The following is a 17,970-nucleotide window of genomic DNA, read 5'->3' as shown; positions in this document are numbered from 1 at the left end:
CTGTTTTAGTACTGTGCGTTTAAATTTCTTTGATGCACTTGCCCTCAAGCCAAAATGCAAATTAAGTCTTACTATAGACTTTTGAGAATACTATTTAATTACCTATTTGATTGACGAAAATACTTTTGGCAATACTATTTAAATACTAAAAATGCGAAGAACGTTTGTTAGGTAGGAAAAAACTTTCCACAAAATTATCCTTCATCAGCCTGAATTTTAAACTATCACTAATAATTTTAAATATACCTTCATTATTTCTATTCACTTCCTGTGAGTCTGATTCAGATACTACATTCAATGAAACACCCAAAGGTCAATTTTGATGCTCAGATGACAGAATATAACTAGAAGTTTCTCTCATTGTTTCAGCATCAATTGTTGAAGCAGGTGCAGCTCCTACAAAATAAAAAGAATTAACAAATAGAAGATGGATGAACAATAACATTGTCTGAATAATTCACCCAGAAAGAATGAAAGCCACAGAGCATCCAAATATCAGTCTACAAACTTAGAAAACTAGACATAACAAGAGGTTGGAACAAATTTAAGAGTGATAAACTTGATTGTTACGAAACTGATTTCGCAAATTTAGAGTTTTATTCACATATTTTATATCCAGTAGTTAGTAGTTAACTTTTATGAATAGAAACATATTTATACTCGCTCAATGAAGACTAGAATGGCAAATCAATCGGCACTTTGCCGACATTGTGCAACTTTAGCCTACTAAAATAATGCTGTCAACATTAAATCTTACAATCGCTTTGTGTTTAACGCTTTTAGTAACACTTTTTATGGCAGTAAAATCTTTCAATAACGCTATTTAAAGCTTTATATAATGTTTCATGCTTTATCTTAGCAAAAAAAATTGTTTGTCTTATTAAAAAATAATTCAGAAACATTATTCGTTTAATTATACCTTCGTCATCGAGGCCCACTTCCTGGGAGTCAAATTCTGGAAAAGATGTGGAAATCCTGGGTGAAACACCCTCAGAGAGAATTTGATGTCCTGGTGATAGAGAAGAATTTGAGGTTTCCATTAGGGTTGTGGCAGCACTTATTGAAGGACCTTCAACACCTACAACAACAAATAAAAATAACAAGGAAAAGAAACCCTAAAATGCTATAAAAATAAAATCTCAACGAATTACTCAGAAACAAAGAGGCTCCCAAACCCAAGAAAGCAACAAAAACAAAAATAGATGGCAAAATTTAAAAGGACATTCTTAAATATGAGTACTGGTGCTTGGCTAGCATCTAGCAAATCCTCAATTTTTTGGAGCACCCATGGTTCAGAACCATACTTGAGGGCTGTCATGACTATAGCTTCCAATATTCTAATCTAGGTGCGTAGACTTATCTTCCTACTCTTCCAAACTTTTTTCAACTGTGAAAAAAACACCCTGGTCCTTGGTTATATTTCACTACAACATAATATATTTCACAAAGTTGTATTTCACTACAACTTTCACCCTATGATGTTTAGTGTTGGGTGCTTCCTGGAATAGTAAGACACTGACATAAGAGAGCGACACTTGGATTTTATCTTGTGAAGGATACTGTGCTATCAACTTCATCCCTTGAAGATTAGGTACAAAGAACGAAAAGTCTCTTTCTAGGGTGGGAGGATTAGTTCCATAAATAAATTGTAGAACAAAGGGATTAAGGGTTATTTGTATATACATTATTAAGTGAATCTGTAAACATATTACACGAAAATAGTTAGTAGTTACCGTTAGAGGTAGTCTTAGTAGAGCTTTCCGTCACTCACCAAATACTTGAACGCGAGAGCAATTATTCTTGGTAAAGTACCAAACACACCATATCGTCAGTCGGTTACCAAAAGGACGTATCGCCATAATTGTAAATTTTCAGAAGAGCAAATACGGGCGTGGGGACTTGAAAATGATTGATTTAGTTTAAGCTTTGGTTTGAATTATGTTGGCACTGGAATGGCCTCATCTCTTTATTTTTTGTCTTCTTTCAATTTTTGTCAATAAAAAGTACTAGAAAAATCCGGTTTTCAAATACCCCAAAAGAAGTATTTTTCTAATTCTAGGAGCGTTTATACCCCGATGATCTCAATAGAATTTCATGTCTAACACCAAAACTGACTTTCGTCTCTATTATTGAAGCCTATTAGGACTCGTTATGCACCTCTAGTTTTATACTGCAAAACAAATCATTCGACATGCAAACTAAAATCTTTTTAATTTACTGGCACCAAATGAATTCTGAAATTTGTCCGAATCTAGCATTTTTAATAAATTAATGTTCTAAATTAAAAAATTTTGATTGACAGTTCACATAATACCAGTCCATTTTCTGCTTGTTTCAAAAACTTGATTCTTTCTTTTAATTCATGAAAATAATAAATCGATTTATATCTTAATTGAGAAAGAAATATAAAAAGTATAGTTCTAAGCTGTATTCTCTGGCTTCAAGATATATAGAATTAACCAGCCACCTTTCAATAAACGCTTTGAGAGCTGTTGTTAAACTTCAAAACCGGTTTAGCAAATGCCTGCATACTGGAATAAGATAAGAGAAAAGTCAAGATTAAGATTAATTAGGATTTGTTAACAGTAAGATTAGTTCAAAATACTAAAATGTAGTCCATGTACCCTAGTTTTCTTTTATGAAATGCTCCTGATATACATGATTCTACAAAACCAAATGTTTGAAACATACCTTCATTGTCAAAACTGGTGGGTTCCAAATCCTGGGTGTCAGCTTCTGATTTGAATGGTCCTGCAATGCTGAGCAAAGTAGTCAAAGAAACAGATTCCACTTTAGGAGACAAACAAATGTTCGAAGTATCAAAGAGCTCTTCACTCTCACTAAGAAAAACATCTTCAACTTCTAAAACAAAACATGAATAAAAAGGAGATAAGACAACAGAAAAGCTTTCTTAGCAAATCCAACAGTTTTTCATTTTATAATTAATTTTAAAACCTTTTCAAAGAAAAGTAAAGGGTAACATTATTCCAAAGATGAGCACAAAAAAATAATAATTTCTTTATAATTTATTATGAGCATAATAATTTCTTAAGTATAGAACTACCATAAATCATTGACTTTTAATAATTTATTATGAGCATAATAATTTCTTAAGTATAGAACTACCATAAATCATTGACTAAAATAAACGAAATGCAAAACGAACTGATATTACAATGGATAACAAAGTGAAACTCAAAACAAGGAGAAACTACCACAAAGATGAGTAGGGCTAAGAATATGTGGGCCTTCTAAAGACCAGAACACAATTTGCATTTTATTAAAAACAATTTTTACTTTGAGCTATGTTTTTATTTCTCATAACATCAAAAGAAGTTATATCCCAATCAGAACTCATATTAAAGGAAAAAAAATATGAATGTGAACTGGCAATTTAATATATTCTGATATTTATTTCTGAGTCTTAATAACTGAAGGTATTGAAGTTATGAAAAGCAAAACATAATATTTTTTATTAGAAAACACTTATTAGAAAACACTGTTTCCTTATTAGAAAACACTACGTATTCTTTGACTGTTAACATACACATTGCAACTGTTTCTTGAGCTGTGGGATACTTTTGTTTTAAACTTTTTTTTCAGGCAGCAACTAGCAGAGTCCCTCATTTGCAGTTAACTAGTAGCCTATCAATGGAAGAATTCTCATGATTTAGTATTTTAAGTTGTCATCTAGTAGCGAAAGTTTGCGCATGTATCCGACTTTGAGTTGATACCCCGTATTCCAAGTTTTGTATGGTAAGTTAATTTTTAGGGCTTGAAAAGTAAATTTTATGTGTTAAAGTGAAAATGAAAAGGTTGGTCTCTAATGTAGAGGTAAGGTGAGAACTTTTTTATGTTAATAGAAACGTCTGAGACTTAGTAAACTATTAATGATAGACATTTACTGCCCATCTACGATACACACATTGGAAAGTGCTGATTGTTCTCGAACTATGGAAAAAGCCTGACGTATCGCCACGAAAGAACCAGCCCTGGTTCGCCAACTCTAGGACTGGCGATATCTGGGCCTGAAAACCTGGCATTTGAAGCTATGAATTTTTGTAACACAGTTGTATTGATATTGTACTTCATATTTTGTCAGAGTATCACTGTAATACACTCTAGCAATATATTCTGCATCATTTATTTCTGAGCTACTATAATAACTGAAGGTATTGAAGTTATGTAAAAGCAAAACATAATATTTCAGTTATTAGAAAACACTTATTAGAAAACACTGTTTCCTTATTAGAAAACACTACGTATTCTTTGACTGTTAACATACACATTGCAACTGTTTCTTGAGCTGTGGGATACTTTTGTTTTAAACTGTTTTTTTGCCACAGCCCAGGTTCGTCATTTGCATTTAACTACGGAGCCATCAATGGAAAAATTCCCATGATTTAGTTTTTAAGTTGTCATCTAGTAGCAAAAGTTTGGATGTACCGACTTTGAGTTGAACCCCATTTTCCAGGTTTTGTGTGGTAAGTTAATTTTTAGGGCTTGAAAAGTAAATTTTTGTGTTAAAGGAAAATGAAAAGGTTGGTCTCTAATGTAGAGGTAAGGGAGAACTTTTTTATGTTGATAGAAACGTCTGAGACTTAGTAAACTATTAATGATAGACATTTACTGCCCTCTACGATAATACCTGGAAAGTGCTGATTTTTCTCCGAATAGGGAAAAAGCCCACGTTCGCCACAAGAAAACCAGCCCTGGTTCGCCACTCTAGGACTGGCGAATCTGGGCTTGGCGTACCTGGAAAGCTAAATTTTGTAACACAGTTTATTGATATTTACTTCATATTTTGTCAGATACACTTGATGAAGAAACGACAATTCCATACACTTTAGCCAGGAAGATTCAGTATGGTTGGAATGAACTTTGCTTGGCCCAGAAAAATAGCTTGGTGAGGAAACTAAAAATAAACTTAAATTAAAAATAAACAACTGGTCCGAGCTGCTGTAATCAAAGCTATTGTATGGAAACAGAACAAGAAAACGGCTGCAAAAAAAGAGAATACCACGGACAACTCTGAGGGCATACGTCACCAAGACTGAGAAACAGGATGGGGATACTGAGCTTCTACCTCTCTCTTTTTTCTCATTACTTTATGCTACAAGACTGATCTTTACAGAGGAACAAGAAAATACTCTTTCTAAATACTTGCAAGGTGTGTGCCATATATATTATGGTTAAACACCGCTTGAAGTTCATCAGCTTACTTGCAGGTATTCTGTTGCAAAAGGATTTACCATCCCAAATTCATGGACAAGCAGTGAATATCAAAATGCTGCAGGTGAAGATAGGTACCGTGGTTTTATAGCAAGACACCAACATTTTGCTGTAAGAGTGCCTAAACCAGTCTTGACCGTACAACTGCTTTCAATCGTATAAAAGTTGGGAGATTTTTTGAAAATATTGGTGATGTGTACTAGTGCCACAGATTTACCGCGCAAAATATTTAGAATGTAGACGAAACTGGACTATCAACAGTCCAAAAGCCAGGGAAAATTGTTGCAGCAAAAGGACAGTAACCAGCTGGCAAGGTAACGTTAGCAGAAAGACGGCAGACTATTACTATGTGTGTGTCAGTGCCATGTGTAATTGCGTCCCTCCTATGCTCATTTTTCCTCACAAGAATTGCCCAGAAATCTTACTGATAGAAACACCGCCAGGCACCATTGCTCAAGGGTCAGAAACTGCTTCTGGTTGGACGTATAATGGACTATTTCTTGTTTGGATGAATCATTTTTTGAATCATACAAGACCGAGTAAGGCTGATCCTGTGCATCTAATACTTGACAATCACACTAGTCACTACAGTATTCAATTGATTGACTTAGCCAAACAAAATGGAGTTGTCATACTCACTGTTCTGCCTCATACAACCCATAAGTTGCAGCCACTTGACAGGTAAGTTATGTTTCCTATGAAGGCTTTCTACAACAGGGAATCTGCGACTTTTATGACAGAGCATAAATGCGAGAAAATTTCCATGTATAACACTTCTGAGCTTTCTGGAAAAGCGTATCCCAAATCGGTGACCCCAGCAAGCATAACCAGCAGTTTTCACTACATCGACACTTTCAATCTCATGATTTTCAAAGATCACGAGTTCTTCAATTCACATGTCTCTGAACGACAATCAACTTCGAACCACGGTGTCATGGAACCTCCATCACCATTGCTTCTTCTGCTGACGAGGATGTTGCTAATCAGCCAACAAACCATGAGAACAATACCCAATCCCTCTCAGGATTCCCTTTAGATGGAAAAGCTGAAAAATGTTTCTCTGAAGTAGTTTATGTGTCTTCATTTCTGAAAGGTTCTCTGAGAAAACAAATCAGACATGCAGTGAAAAAAAGACTACGGAAATTTTGCATGATACCCCAGTGAGGGAAAGAATCCACCAAGAAGAAGAACTGAAAGCTGCAGAAAAGAGGAAAAAATAACAAAAAAACCAGGAGAAGTAGAGCGCAACATAAGATAAATTGCAAGAAGCAAGCAAAGTATTATTGGTCTTCGAGAGTGAAAGCGAGTCTGATCATGTTGAGATGGAGCTTGACGATGAGAGTGAGGACCGTCTTAAGCTAGGAGAAGATAAGAAACATGTGGGAAACAAGCCAATAAAAGTCGGTGACTTTGTTTTAGTTGGACTTGCAGGTAAAAAGAGTGCAAAGTGCTTCTTTCCTGCAAAAGATTTGAAGGAATATCCACTTGAGCTTGATGGTCTTTTCTTGAAGTGCATAGAACCAAGCAACTTTGTGCTTACCAAAGAAGAATTGTCCGTCTTTAAGTTTGAGGTTGTAACAGGGTTAGGTGAGCCCTCAGTCTCAGGTTGGACTTCAAGACTTAGCAAAAGGCTGAAGTTTGGTGTTGACCTTTCAGGATACAAGATGTGTTAATCGGTCGTAATGTTCCATCTAATGAGACGGCCTTTAAGAGTAAACTTAGCTAGGATTTGATTTATAGAAGGTGGGTCTTTGAGTAGGCTACTGTCCTAAGCCTGTTCATATTTTTGTATCTGAATTCTGAAAGACAATTAAACATCTGATAAGCAAAAAATTTTAGGACTAATTCTAGAGAAGTAAAAGCTTTTCTTGACTTGAGGTAAGACAGTGGCAAACGTGGGCCATCTGTGGCGAACGTGAACCGGGGTGTCCCTGGTTCGCCACTTTTGGGCTACATTATTGTAACCATTTTTCTGCTACATCCAGAAACAGTGGTCATTAGGGATTTTTTTAGAGATACCCCAAACATGAATATATACATAGCTACTTCCAGAGTTATTTTAAGTCAAAAACTGTGTTTACAAAAAATAAATAACCAGAAAAGTGGCAAATGTGGGCTGGTCTCCCTACGTTTTTAAGAGTCAAACAAACAATACAGGGGGGGGGGTGAACTCCCTCCCCCTTCCTGGAAGCAGTTTAAAAAAAACACAAAAAAATAAAAACAGAATAATATAGCCAGATTCAAGGGAAATTTAGGTTGAAAATTTTGTATATAGATTAAAATATTTTTATAAAATTGCATTGAAATATTGCTGTTTAATTCTAACAAGGCATCCTTTAATACATTTTAGCAAGGTTCTGTTTCTTTGATTTGTAACTACTATATAATTGGGTTCTATATAATTGTGTTCTTTTTTTCATGTTTGGTTAAGCCAGTAACAAAATACCAGCAACAAAATTTAATTTTATTCTGTTTCTGCAAATTTAATTAAAAACTTACCATTCTTAACAACACAAACTTCAGAACAGGTGACATCTTCAGCCACTGGAATTTGAGCTAAGTCCATAATAGAGCCTCTGAATCAAGTAAATACTCCTTATCAAATTTATAATACTAGCAATAACACTTGGAAAGAATACTCCAGTATTACAGGGGTGAGTAGAAGCACAAAGTCTCTAAAAATACACAAGCTACAGTCACTCCTTTGAATTAACACAAAGCTAATTGTGTCTTGATGCAGTTGAAAGCATAATTTAAACTTCTTCAGCAGTTAATAGGATTTAAAATTTGATTAGTTTTGATTTTTTTTTTTTTCAAATAAAGAACATGCTAAAATTTAAAGGCTGTCTCTTTATCTAACTGTAAATAAAGATTACCACAACAGATCCAGTATGACCCTTGATTTTGCTCCAAAGTACCAATTAAAGTAGGTTTGAAATTTAACTTATAACCAAAATTCAAAGTAAAACTGCACAATTGAGTTTTTTTACCTCAAAAATTTGGTGCAAGGGAAAAGAGATATTCTCAAAATTGAATTTGAAGTCTAAATCAGAGCCCAGTGGCATATTTTGCAGCTAGTTCAACTGCTTCATCAATAAAGTTGGTTAAGAATGGGTTGTTTTCCATTCTTTGTTTTGTAGGAGAGGAGGCAATTAAAGTTCAAATTCAGTATATCTTTCTTTTAGTTTGAGAAAATTTCGAGGGGGAGAATTATCAGAGGGGTGGGGATTTTACATATGGGGAGGGGAGATTTTCACAGGGAAAATTTTCTGCAGAAGATGAATTGCCTGTACGGGTAACTTTCTGGTAGGAGAATTATCTCATCTACAGTGTTAAATCATACATGTTTGTTATAAATTGTTAAGCATCATGTATATCTTGTGAAAACAGTTGGCTGAATGGATTTCAGAAGAATTGTGAAAACCACTTTGAATAAGTCTAACCACTCAATTTTGATGGAATTTTTGAAATTAGATCATGGGTGCATATGAATGGATTACAGGAGAATTGTGAAAACCACTTGGAATAAGTCTAACCACTCAATTTTGATGGAATTTTTGAAATTAGATCATTGGTGCATATAAGCTGAACATTAGGGGGGGGCTTACCTGATCTAATCAGCACTTCCAATGCTGCATAATAGAAACGTCAGAAGAAAAATATAAAGCAGCATCATTTAGCCAGGGGTAGACTGCCCCCCCCCCTCCCTTATGGGCAACCATGAATTAGATGTCACTTTAGGGTTCATTCAAAAAACTTAAAGAGGATTTGCATGTAGAAATAAAAGATTTTCCTTTTTTGTCTGCCCTCTGATAATTCTCTCTGTCAAACAATCTCACAACCAACTCGTTTCAGGGAAGGTCAAATCTCCAACATTTTGGATCTGGTTATTCTCAGTAACCTGACTTTCTTATTAAGAATGTAATAACCAAACCTGTTGGTAATAGGGACCATATAGTAATTATTTTGGAGTTATGTCTACCCACAAAATAACCCTCTTCTAAGCAACAAAAATATGTAATTTTTAGAGTCCCAGATATCCTGCACAATAGTCAATCAGTAGCTAATCCTGAGCTGAAATTTTTAACCAATAATTTTCATCTGTTTTTTCCTTCAATTCCAGTAATGTCTATCCCACACCTCTTTTAAAAAATGTATCACATAAGATGGAACCAATTTTGATTACTGATACAAGGGTTCTAAAGGAACTGACATCCCTCAAACTGAATAAATATGCTGGTCCAGATGGCATTTACCCACATATCCTACATGAATGTTGTACAGTTTTGTGTAAACCTCTTTCCCTGCTGTTCAAGTTATCATTAAATCTTTCCAGACTACCTCTGGATTGGAAAACTGCACATATCATTTCTATCATAGGCAGCGCAATAGCGCTGCCTAAGTAAAGAACGGTGTTGGCACAATGTATTATTATTTTTTTTTGGATTTAGACCAGGGCACTTTGTATCAAAAAAGTTGTCGCAGAAACTTCGAAAAAGGCTCATTCGATTGGAAATTGGAATGGCTTGTGCCCTTTTTAATAGTCGAAAGTGATTGGAAGGCAACTAACTCCCCTTCTACACCCACCATTTCCCCAAACAAATCCAATCGAAATTTTGAGATTGACTCTTTGTTCAGCGCAGTTTATTTCCAGATAGAAATTATGTTTTTGAGGAGGACACTCCCCCACAACCCTCAGGGCAAGGGTTGTAAGTTATGCCCTGGGGGCATATAAGATTTTTAGAGAAAGCGTTGTAGTAGAAACTTCAGAAAGAGCTCATTCGATGGGAAATTCAAAGGGGTAGTCCCATTTTTTATAGTTGAAAGTGATTGAAGGGCAACTAACCCCCCTCTCATGCCCAGATTGTCCCCAAGCACATCCATTCAAAATTTTGAGATAGCCATTTTGTTCAACGTAGTTGAAAATTCTGGAAATTAGGTCTTTCATGTTAACAGCCCCCCCCCCCCAGCCCTCAGGGCAAGGGTTGTAAATTATGTCCTGGTGGCATATAAGGTTTTCATAGAAAACGTTGTCGTAGAAACTTCAAAATGGGCTCATTTGATTGAAAATTGAAATTGCTAGTCCCCTTTTTATTAGTCAAAAGTGATTGGAAGGAAACTATGACCCCTTTGACGCCCACCATTTCCCCAAACACATCCAATCAAAATTTTGAGATAGCTATTTTGTCTAATGTAGTAAAAAATTTTGGAAATTATATCTTTCAGCAGGAAACTCCCCCCACAGTCTTCAGGGCATGGGTTGTAAGTTATGCGCTTGGGGGATTATAAGGTTTTTATTGAAAGCTTTGTTGTGGAAATTTCAAAAAGGGCTCATTTGATTGGAAATTCAAGGCTAGTGCTCTTTTTAAAAGTCAAAAGTGATTGGAGGGCAACTAACCCCCCTCTCACGCCCACCTTTTCCTAAAACACATCCAATCAAAATTTTGAGATAGCCATTTTGTTCCATGTAGTTGAAAGTTTTGGAAATTAGGTCTTTAAGGAGGACACCCCCCCCCACACACACACAGCCCTCAGGGCACGGGTTGTAAGTTATACCCTGGAGGGATTATAAGGTTTTTATAGAAAGCATTGTTGTAGAAACTTCAAAAAGGGCTTATTCAATTGGGAATTGAAATGGCTAGAGCCCTTTTTAATAGTCGAAAGTAATTGGAGGGCCACTAACCCCCCTCTCACGCCCACCATTTGCCCAAACACATCCAATCAAAATTTTGATATTCATTTTGTTCAATGTAGGTGAAAGTTCTGGAAATTAGGGTTTTGAGGATGACACCCCCCCCCCACAGCCCTCAGCGCAAGGGTTGTAAGTTATGCCGTGGGGACATATATGGTTTTATAGAAAGTTTTGTAGTAGAAACTTCAAAAAGGGCTCATTTGATTGGAAATTGAAAGGGCTAGTGCTATTTTTAATAATTGAAAGTGAAGGGAGAGCAACTACTCAAGCCAACCATTTCCCAAAACATATACAATCAAAGCTTAGAGATAGTCATTTTGTTCAACGTAGTTGAGAGTTCTGAAAATTATGTATTTGAGGATGGCAAACCCTGAGAGCCCCCAGGGCAAAGGTTGTAAGTTATGCCCTGGGGGCATATAAGATTTTTATAGATAGCATTGTTGTAGAAACTTCAAAAGGTGCTCATTCAATTGGAAATTGAGAGGGCTGGTACCTTTCTAATAGTCTATAGTGATTGGAGGGTAACTCACCCCTCTCACACTCACCATTTCCCCAAACACATCCAATCAAAATTTTCTGATAGCCATTTTATTCAACGTACATGAAAGGTCTGGAAATTATGTCTTTGAGGATGACCACCCTCCTCCCACAGCCCTCAGGACAAATCTTTTAAATATTTTTATTTTTCTAACTTTAGTAAATCAAAAATTAATTAAGATTTTAAGGAATAAATATCAGCATATGAATATTAGACTGACAATGCACAATTTTTTCAGTAAATTCATTTGAATTTTTTCAGTAAAGTAAAAAGTATATTCTGGCTTTTAGAAAGCATGAGTTTTAGAGCACTACTCAGATTAATTTCTGCTTGTTTTGAGTTTGACTTATTTTAATTTCTGTTTGTTTTGGGTTTCATTTATTTGTTAATACTGATTTGTGGTAGTTGTATACTTGGTAGATTATTTTATTCTAATTTTGTTCATTTTTGGTTTAATGGAGCTCTTTACTTTTTTTGAAAAACTTATTTTGTGCAAAAAGTTTTTTTGGTTAATATTTAAAAAACGTAGAAAGGACCTTGCTGAACGTTATTGACCAATTAGCATGACATCAGCAGCTGTTAAGTTTCTTGAAAGAACAATTAATTCAGCAGTTGTTAAACACCTTGAAGCAAATAATGTTTTACACAGTTCAAAACATGGCTTTCGTTCAGGAAGATATGTTGACTCCAATCTCCTTGAATTGTATGATGACATCACAAAGTTGCTTGATATTAGGGTGCCTGCTGACATGATTTTGCTTGACTCTTCTAAAGCTTTTGACAAATCTCCTTGTATAATATGATCACATCACCAAGTTCCTTGATATTGGGGTGCCTGCTGACATGATTCTGCTTGACTTTTCTAAAGCTTTTGACAAAGTGTGTCACAAGCAACTTGCAATTAAATTATGTGCAGTTAAGCTTCAAGAGAAATCCCTGCTCTGGATCCTTGATTTTCTTTATTTGCATTCTCAATGTGTCCAGTCATTTGATGACTCTGGTAATTATTTTCTTTCTTCCTCTATGCATGTTCAAAGTGGAGTTCCTCAAGGAAGTTTTTCTGGTCCTACACTATCTAATATCTTCATCAATGATGCTCCTTCCATTATTAGTAGTAAATCAACTTTATGCAGACAACTTGAAACTTCTTGGACCAGCTTTGTCCTGTGAGGACCATGCCCTGCTACAAAATAATCTTCAACTGCTGGGTCAATGGGTTGAGGCCTGGCTTCTTAAATTAAATGTTGCCAAGTGCCATATTGTTCATTTTGGCAAACAAAATCCTTGCTGCTCTTATTTTTTCTTAGGTTACCACCTCCCCTCTGTAAATGATGAGCAAGATATTGGTGTCACTATTGATAATGAACTAAAATTCAGCACTCATGACAAGAGGTCTGCTGATGGGGCTAGTTAAGCAATGGGACTAATTAAGCATACTATTTCAACTTGTTTCCTTAAAGTTATCAGTCTTCTATATAAGGAACTTCTATATCCTAAGCTTGAAGTTGGAATGTCTCTTGCCTTCCCTTATTTAAAACAGACAAAAGTTCTTGAAGATGTGCAGAGAAATGCCATTAAAGTGATATCTGGAATTCAGGAGCTTTCCTACCCTGTAAGACTATCAAAGCTGAATCTCTCTCCACTTGTTTACAGGAGAAATAGAGAGGATGCTATTTTAGCCTACAAGTTATTGAGGGCTAATATTCTCCCAGCATTCTTTCCTACTGTTGGTATCAATTCAAGGACTAGAGGTCATCACCTGAAACTTGTCAAGCAGTCTACAATATCTAGAGTTTGTACTCAATTCTATTAATCATGCATAGTCAACAGCAGGAAGAAACTATCTAATGAAACAGTTACTGCTGAATCCATTGATATTACCAAACAAAGGCTGGATGCTGAGTTGTCCTCCAGAGAGTGTAAACTCAATTGGGATGCTACTGCACATGGAACAGCTGCACATAACTGATGAACTTTGTATACAACTCAAGTCATCATTCTGGAGCTCTACAGGAGAAATCCTTAGATTGCTCCTAGCTGCAATTTAAGGTAAAATGATTATTGAAAAGAACATAAAAAGGGCAAAATGCAATGTGTTCTCCTTGTCTATATGTATGAGAGGTGGAGTCATCTCTAATTATAAACCCAGTTTTTATTTGGACTGTGGAAAAATACTTACAATTTGGGCTATATATCTTTCTACTAAAGGACATGGTGAAAGGGAAGAAAAGCCATTTACCAAAATTTTATTTTCAACAGAAAGGAACATAATAATGGTACTAATATGAATGTTCTGAATATTATGAAGTAAGATTTCATCATTGTTGGTTACTTTCTTGGTATGAGACTAGATAACTACCTGAAGAAAAGGAAATACACCCAAGGCTACATGAGACAATTAGAAGGGGCTGGGGATGACTTGTCAAAAATTCAAACTAAACTATAAACATCAGCATAAAACCAGCAATCTAAAAATATGTCTTGGTATAATTCTAGTTTAGCTACTTTTTACTATCTTGGAAAGGGGTTTGGATAGGAAAATAAAACTTTCAGTAATGAATCCATGACCAAAAACATACTCTGGGAAGGTATTGCCTTCAAACCTCATAAATTGGGATTGAGCAAAGTTGTGAAGCTGAAAACAGTTTTGTTGTGCTTCATTTAAGCAAAATATCTATTTTACAAAGTTTCATTTTTATAACACAATGATTTTAAAGGTCATCAAAGGTCACTGTCTTCTAGAGGGAGAAGGAGGAGGTATGTACTTCAAAAGGTAAAAATTTACAATTGTGACTCTTGATAAGGAGACATGTTAAAAAAAACTATTCTTTCTTTCAAATATGTATAATGATCCTAGTTAACATATTATCCAAAGGGAGAACCTTAAGCCTCAAATCTTTCCTTCTTTTTCTAACTTAAAAGAAAAAAATATAAATTTTTGCCATGCTTTGAAGAAAATGTGTAAATCTTTTGAAATTGTTGCTATAATTTTTTTTTTATAGATGGCTTTCAATCCCCATATTAAGTTGTTTTTTTAAACTAAGTTTTAAAATACAGTTCTAAGACATTGCTGAATATCTTAGAACCTATATATTATCAGAAAATGGTACTCTTCTATTAACCAGACCCTTTTTTTACTCTTTTATCTAGTGTATATCAAATGTCAAACTTGAGCTGCAACAGTTACCAGGACAGATACATGAGATATACCCAATCATAAAACAGTTGTTAGAGGGGAACTGAGTGAAACTGGGATATAAACAAAGGCAAGAACTGTGTTTAAATTGTTGTTTTTTGGGGGTTCAGGGGGGGGAAGGTACCTAGGTTAGGTTAGGTTATGTATTTAATATATGGTATGCTTTAATTAACTGCTGATCTTTAAAAAAAAACAGAACTTTGCCCCCCCCCCTAATTATTTTATTTCATTGACATTAACCAAACTAGTACTATATAAAAGGCTCCGGTTAATAGAAGTGTACCCAGAATATATACCCCTACCCCCCTAGTGTGCAAATATATACCCAAAATTGCATTTTCAGTCTAAATATAACCTTCATTTCCATTGCAGATGAATTTTATCCCCCACCCCCATGATGTGAAAATATATACCCTGATTTGGATTTATTTAGGGGTTAAGGTTAAGTTCATTTGGTTATATTTAGATTCAGAACGCAATTTTTGGTATATATTTGCACATTAGGGGGCTGAGGGTATATACTCTGTTAGTATATAGGTTCTAAAATATTCATCAATGTCTTAGAACTGTATTTTAAATTTTATTTAAAAAAAAGGAACTTAATAAGGGGATTCACACCAGTTAAACACCATCTAAAAAAACAAATTTATAGCAACAATTTCAAAAGATTTACACATTGCATTGAAAGCATTCAAAAATAGAAATTTCTTTTCTCTTAAGTTGGAAATAGAAGGAAAAAAAGAGAAAAGACTTGATAATTTGATAACTAGGATCATTATACATATTTGAAAGTAAGAATTGTTTTTTTTAACATGTGTCCTTATCAAGTCACAATTATAAATTTCTACCCTTCAAAATACCTTCCCAGGACATGATTTACTCTGTAGGCCCCTCCCTGAAAGTTTCATTTTCCTAACCTAACCCCTTTCCAAGATAGCAAAAAGTAGCTAAAATAGAAGATTACCAGGGTAAAATTCTACTTTAGTTACTTTTACCTATATTGGAAAGGGGTGAGGTTAGGAAACTGAAATTTTCAGTTATGGGTCTACAGGCTAAAATATGTCCTGGGAAGGTATTTTGAAGTACTTATCTCCTCTCCTTCTCCCTCTAGAGGATCCTGAAATTTGCCTACATGACAGGTCTATACCTATTGAAATTTTGACAAAACAAAATCTTACAATAATTTTTAGTTAGGCTATAAGATTTTTTTTCTCTGGCTTTAGTGCCGAAAATGCAATTCCTGTTCTTTGAGTAGTAGTTTAAGCCATATCAATGTTAATTTTCAAAATTTTGGAAATGTATTTGCATATTTTTAAAACTTTATAAATCAGGATTGAGCAAAGTTGTGAAGCTGAAAACAATTTAGTTGGACCTTATTTTAAGCAGAAGATCTATTTTACAAGGTTTCACTTTTATAACACACAGATTTTTAAAGGTCATCAAAGGTCAGGAGCCTCTAGAGGGAGAAGGAGTGGAGGTAGGTACTTCAAAATACCTTCCCGGGACATACTTTAGCCTGTAGATCTATCCCTGAAAATTTCATTTTCCTAACCAAACTCCTTTCCAAGATAGCCAGAAGCAGCTAAAGTAGAATTTTACTGCCTATTATTTAGGGCTATACCTAGACAAATCAGAAAATCTTCTGCTTAAATGAAGTACAACAAAATTGTTTTCAGCTTCACAACTTTGCTCAATCCCAATTTATAAGGTTTTAAAGATAGGCTATGCAAATACATTTCCTAAATTTTGGAAATAAACTATTAAAATGTCTTAAAATTCAGCTCAAATAACTGAAATTGCATTTTCAGAGCTAAAGGCAGAGAAAAAGAAACTGATAACTGAAAATTAGTGTATAATGTTGTTTTGTCAAAATTTCAGTGGGTATAGATCTTTTATGTACGCAAGTTTCAGGACCCTCTAGAGAGAGATGGAGTAGAGACAGCTCCTTCATAATACCTTCCCGGGACATACTTTAGCCTGTAGTACCATCCCTGAAAGTTTCATTTTTCTAACCTAACCCCATTCCAAGATAGCCAAAAGTAGAATTTTACCGAGGGCAAAACTGTAAAGGTAAGGGGAGATCAACTTTAAAGTGCCAAATAGAGAATTCAATTGTAAGCCTAACACCCTAATTTACAGTGCTTAGGCTATTTCTCAAAAGTGGGTCTAGCCAATGCATAATCTTTATGAAGGACTACTGAAACTTACTTTTAATGCCTACATCGAAAAATATAACCAAATGACTGAATTCCAGTTCGAAAAAAAAAATGAAGAAAGTCAATCTATGGTCTACTAGCCTAGTTCTTTATGAAAATGTGACAGAAACTTTTAATTTCCAAAAATGACAATGGTTGTTCTTTAAATCATGCCATCTATTTTAGGTAGGAGGGTTGCCAAAATATTTAGGGACAAAAGTATCCAAAGCAGCGAAAAATGAACACTTTTGTGTCCCACTAGAAAAATATTCAATTTACAGGATTGCCACTATTGATTTTCACAACCTGTGAAAAAGTGCCAAAAAACCTGTGAAATTCGTCCTTCTTTGTTCTGCTACCTCGCGGTCTGCAGGTATTTCCAGCTTTGACATTAACGCTACCAATAAATCAAGTTTAGTGCTAGTTCAATTTGAAGAGATGGCATAAAAAAATCGTCATGAGAATGTCAACAGAGCGAAATTTTATATCGATTATCGATACAGCTACCTATCTTAGTCAAAAAATAAAGAACCAATCATAGAGATTCATTTTCACTTCGGCATTTTCATAAGTTATGCAAAAAAGATACGAGTCGTTAATTTTCGGTAGCTATTAAGGATCTTTAGGTCCGACAAGGTCCGAACGGCTGTAGCAACGAAATGTCTATTTTGACCTACATGGTTTTAAAGTTAAACAAAAGACATTGATATCCTTAACCACTCATTCAACTGGTTGGTCAAGCGGTTAAAATCCTTTAACAACTCCTCTATCTTGCCGTTTTCTGAACATTTAAAAGTAGCCCTGAGCAAAAATGACGTTTTCGAGAATTAAAAAAGTGAGAAAACAAGGCCGACTGAAATAAATTCGCTTGAGTTATACTCGATAGAAACTGGCAACCGGCGTTTGACAAAAAATCACAGCTGAAAGTACAGAGTATAAAACAGAAACATTCGCTAGCGGCTATAAATAAATAAATCCCTCAGAGTGAAAAAGTGTCCAAAAGCCACTAAAAGTCTCCATTTGGCATCCCAGTTAGGTAGACTATAGGTAACAGTTTTCAGGCTACATTTATTATAAACTGGCAACATTGTTTCGACTTATAAAGTTGCTAAAACGT

The 17,970-nt window shown here is 35.0% G+C and overlaps 1 protein-coding gene across 1 annotated transcript; it reads right to left on the bottom strand.

Moving 5' to 3' along the window:
- Window positions 1–268: 268 nt before the first annotated feature.
- On the bottom strand, window positions 269–16,988 carry LOC148943531 (uncharacterized). Its single transcript, XM_089101692.1, has 5 exons — window positions 16,867–16,988; window positions 7,732–7,907; window positions 2,692–2,862; window positions 920–1,078; window positions 269–396 (listed from the first exon to the last, which is right to left on the bottom strand). The coding sequence occupies exons 2-5, from the start codon at window positions 7,796–7,798 to the stop codon at window positions 314–316; spliced, it is 480 nt and encodes a 159-aa protein (XP_088957818.1). The 5' UTR covers window positions 7,799–7,907; window positions 16,867–16,988; the 3' UTR covers window positions 269–313.
- Between the last annotated feature and the right edge of the window lie 982 nt (window positions 16,989–17,970).

This window comes from Artemia sp. Qi Xiang Cuo, chromosome 15, assembly GCF_049724085.1.
Source record: "Artemia sp. Qi Xiang Cuo chromosome 15, ASM4972408v1, whole genome shotgun sequence".
NCBI lineage: Eukaryota > Metazoa > Arthropoda > Branchiopoda > Anostraca > Artemiidae > Artemia > Artemia sp. Qi Xiang Cuo.
The sequence above is the reverse complement of the archived record's forward strand: the minus strand, read 5'-3'. Positions and strand labels throughout refer to the sequence as shown.

Bases quoted from the DNA above. Each gene is read 5' to 3' on its own strand.
- LOC148943531 (XM_089101692.1), bottom strand. From the start codon at position 7,798: ATGGACTTAGCTCAAATTCCAGTGGCTGAAGATGTCACCTGTTCTGAA. The intron at 1,079-2,691 runs GTATGTTTCAAA...TTGTTGTTGTAG, and splicing joins CACCAGTTTTGACAATGAAG to GTGTTGAAGGTCCTTCAATA. The intron at 397-919 runs GTATAATTAAAC...TTTATTTTGTAG, and splicing joins AGTGGGCCTCGATGACGAAG to GAGCTGCACCTGCTTCAACA.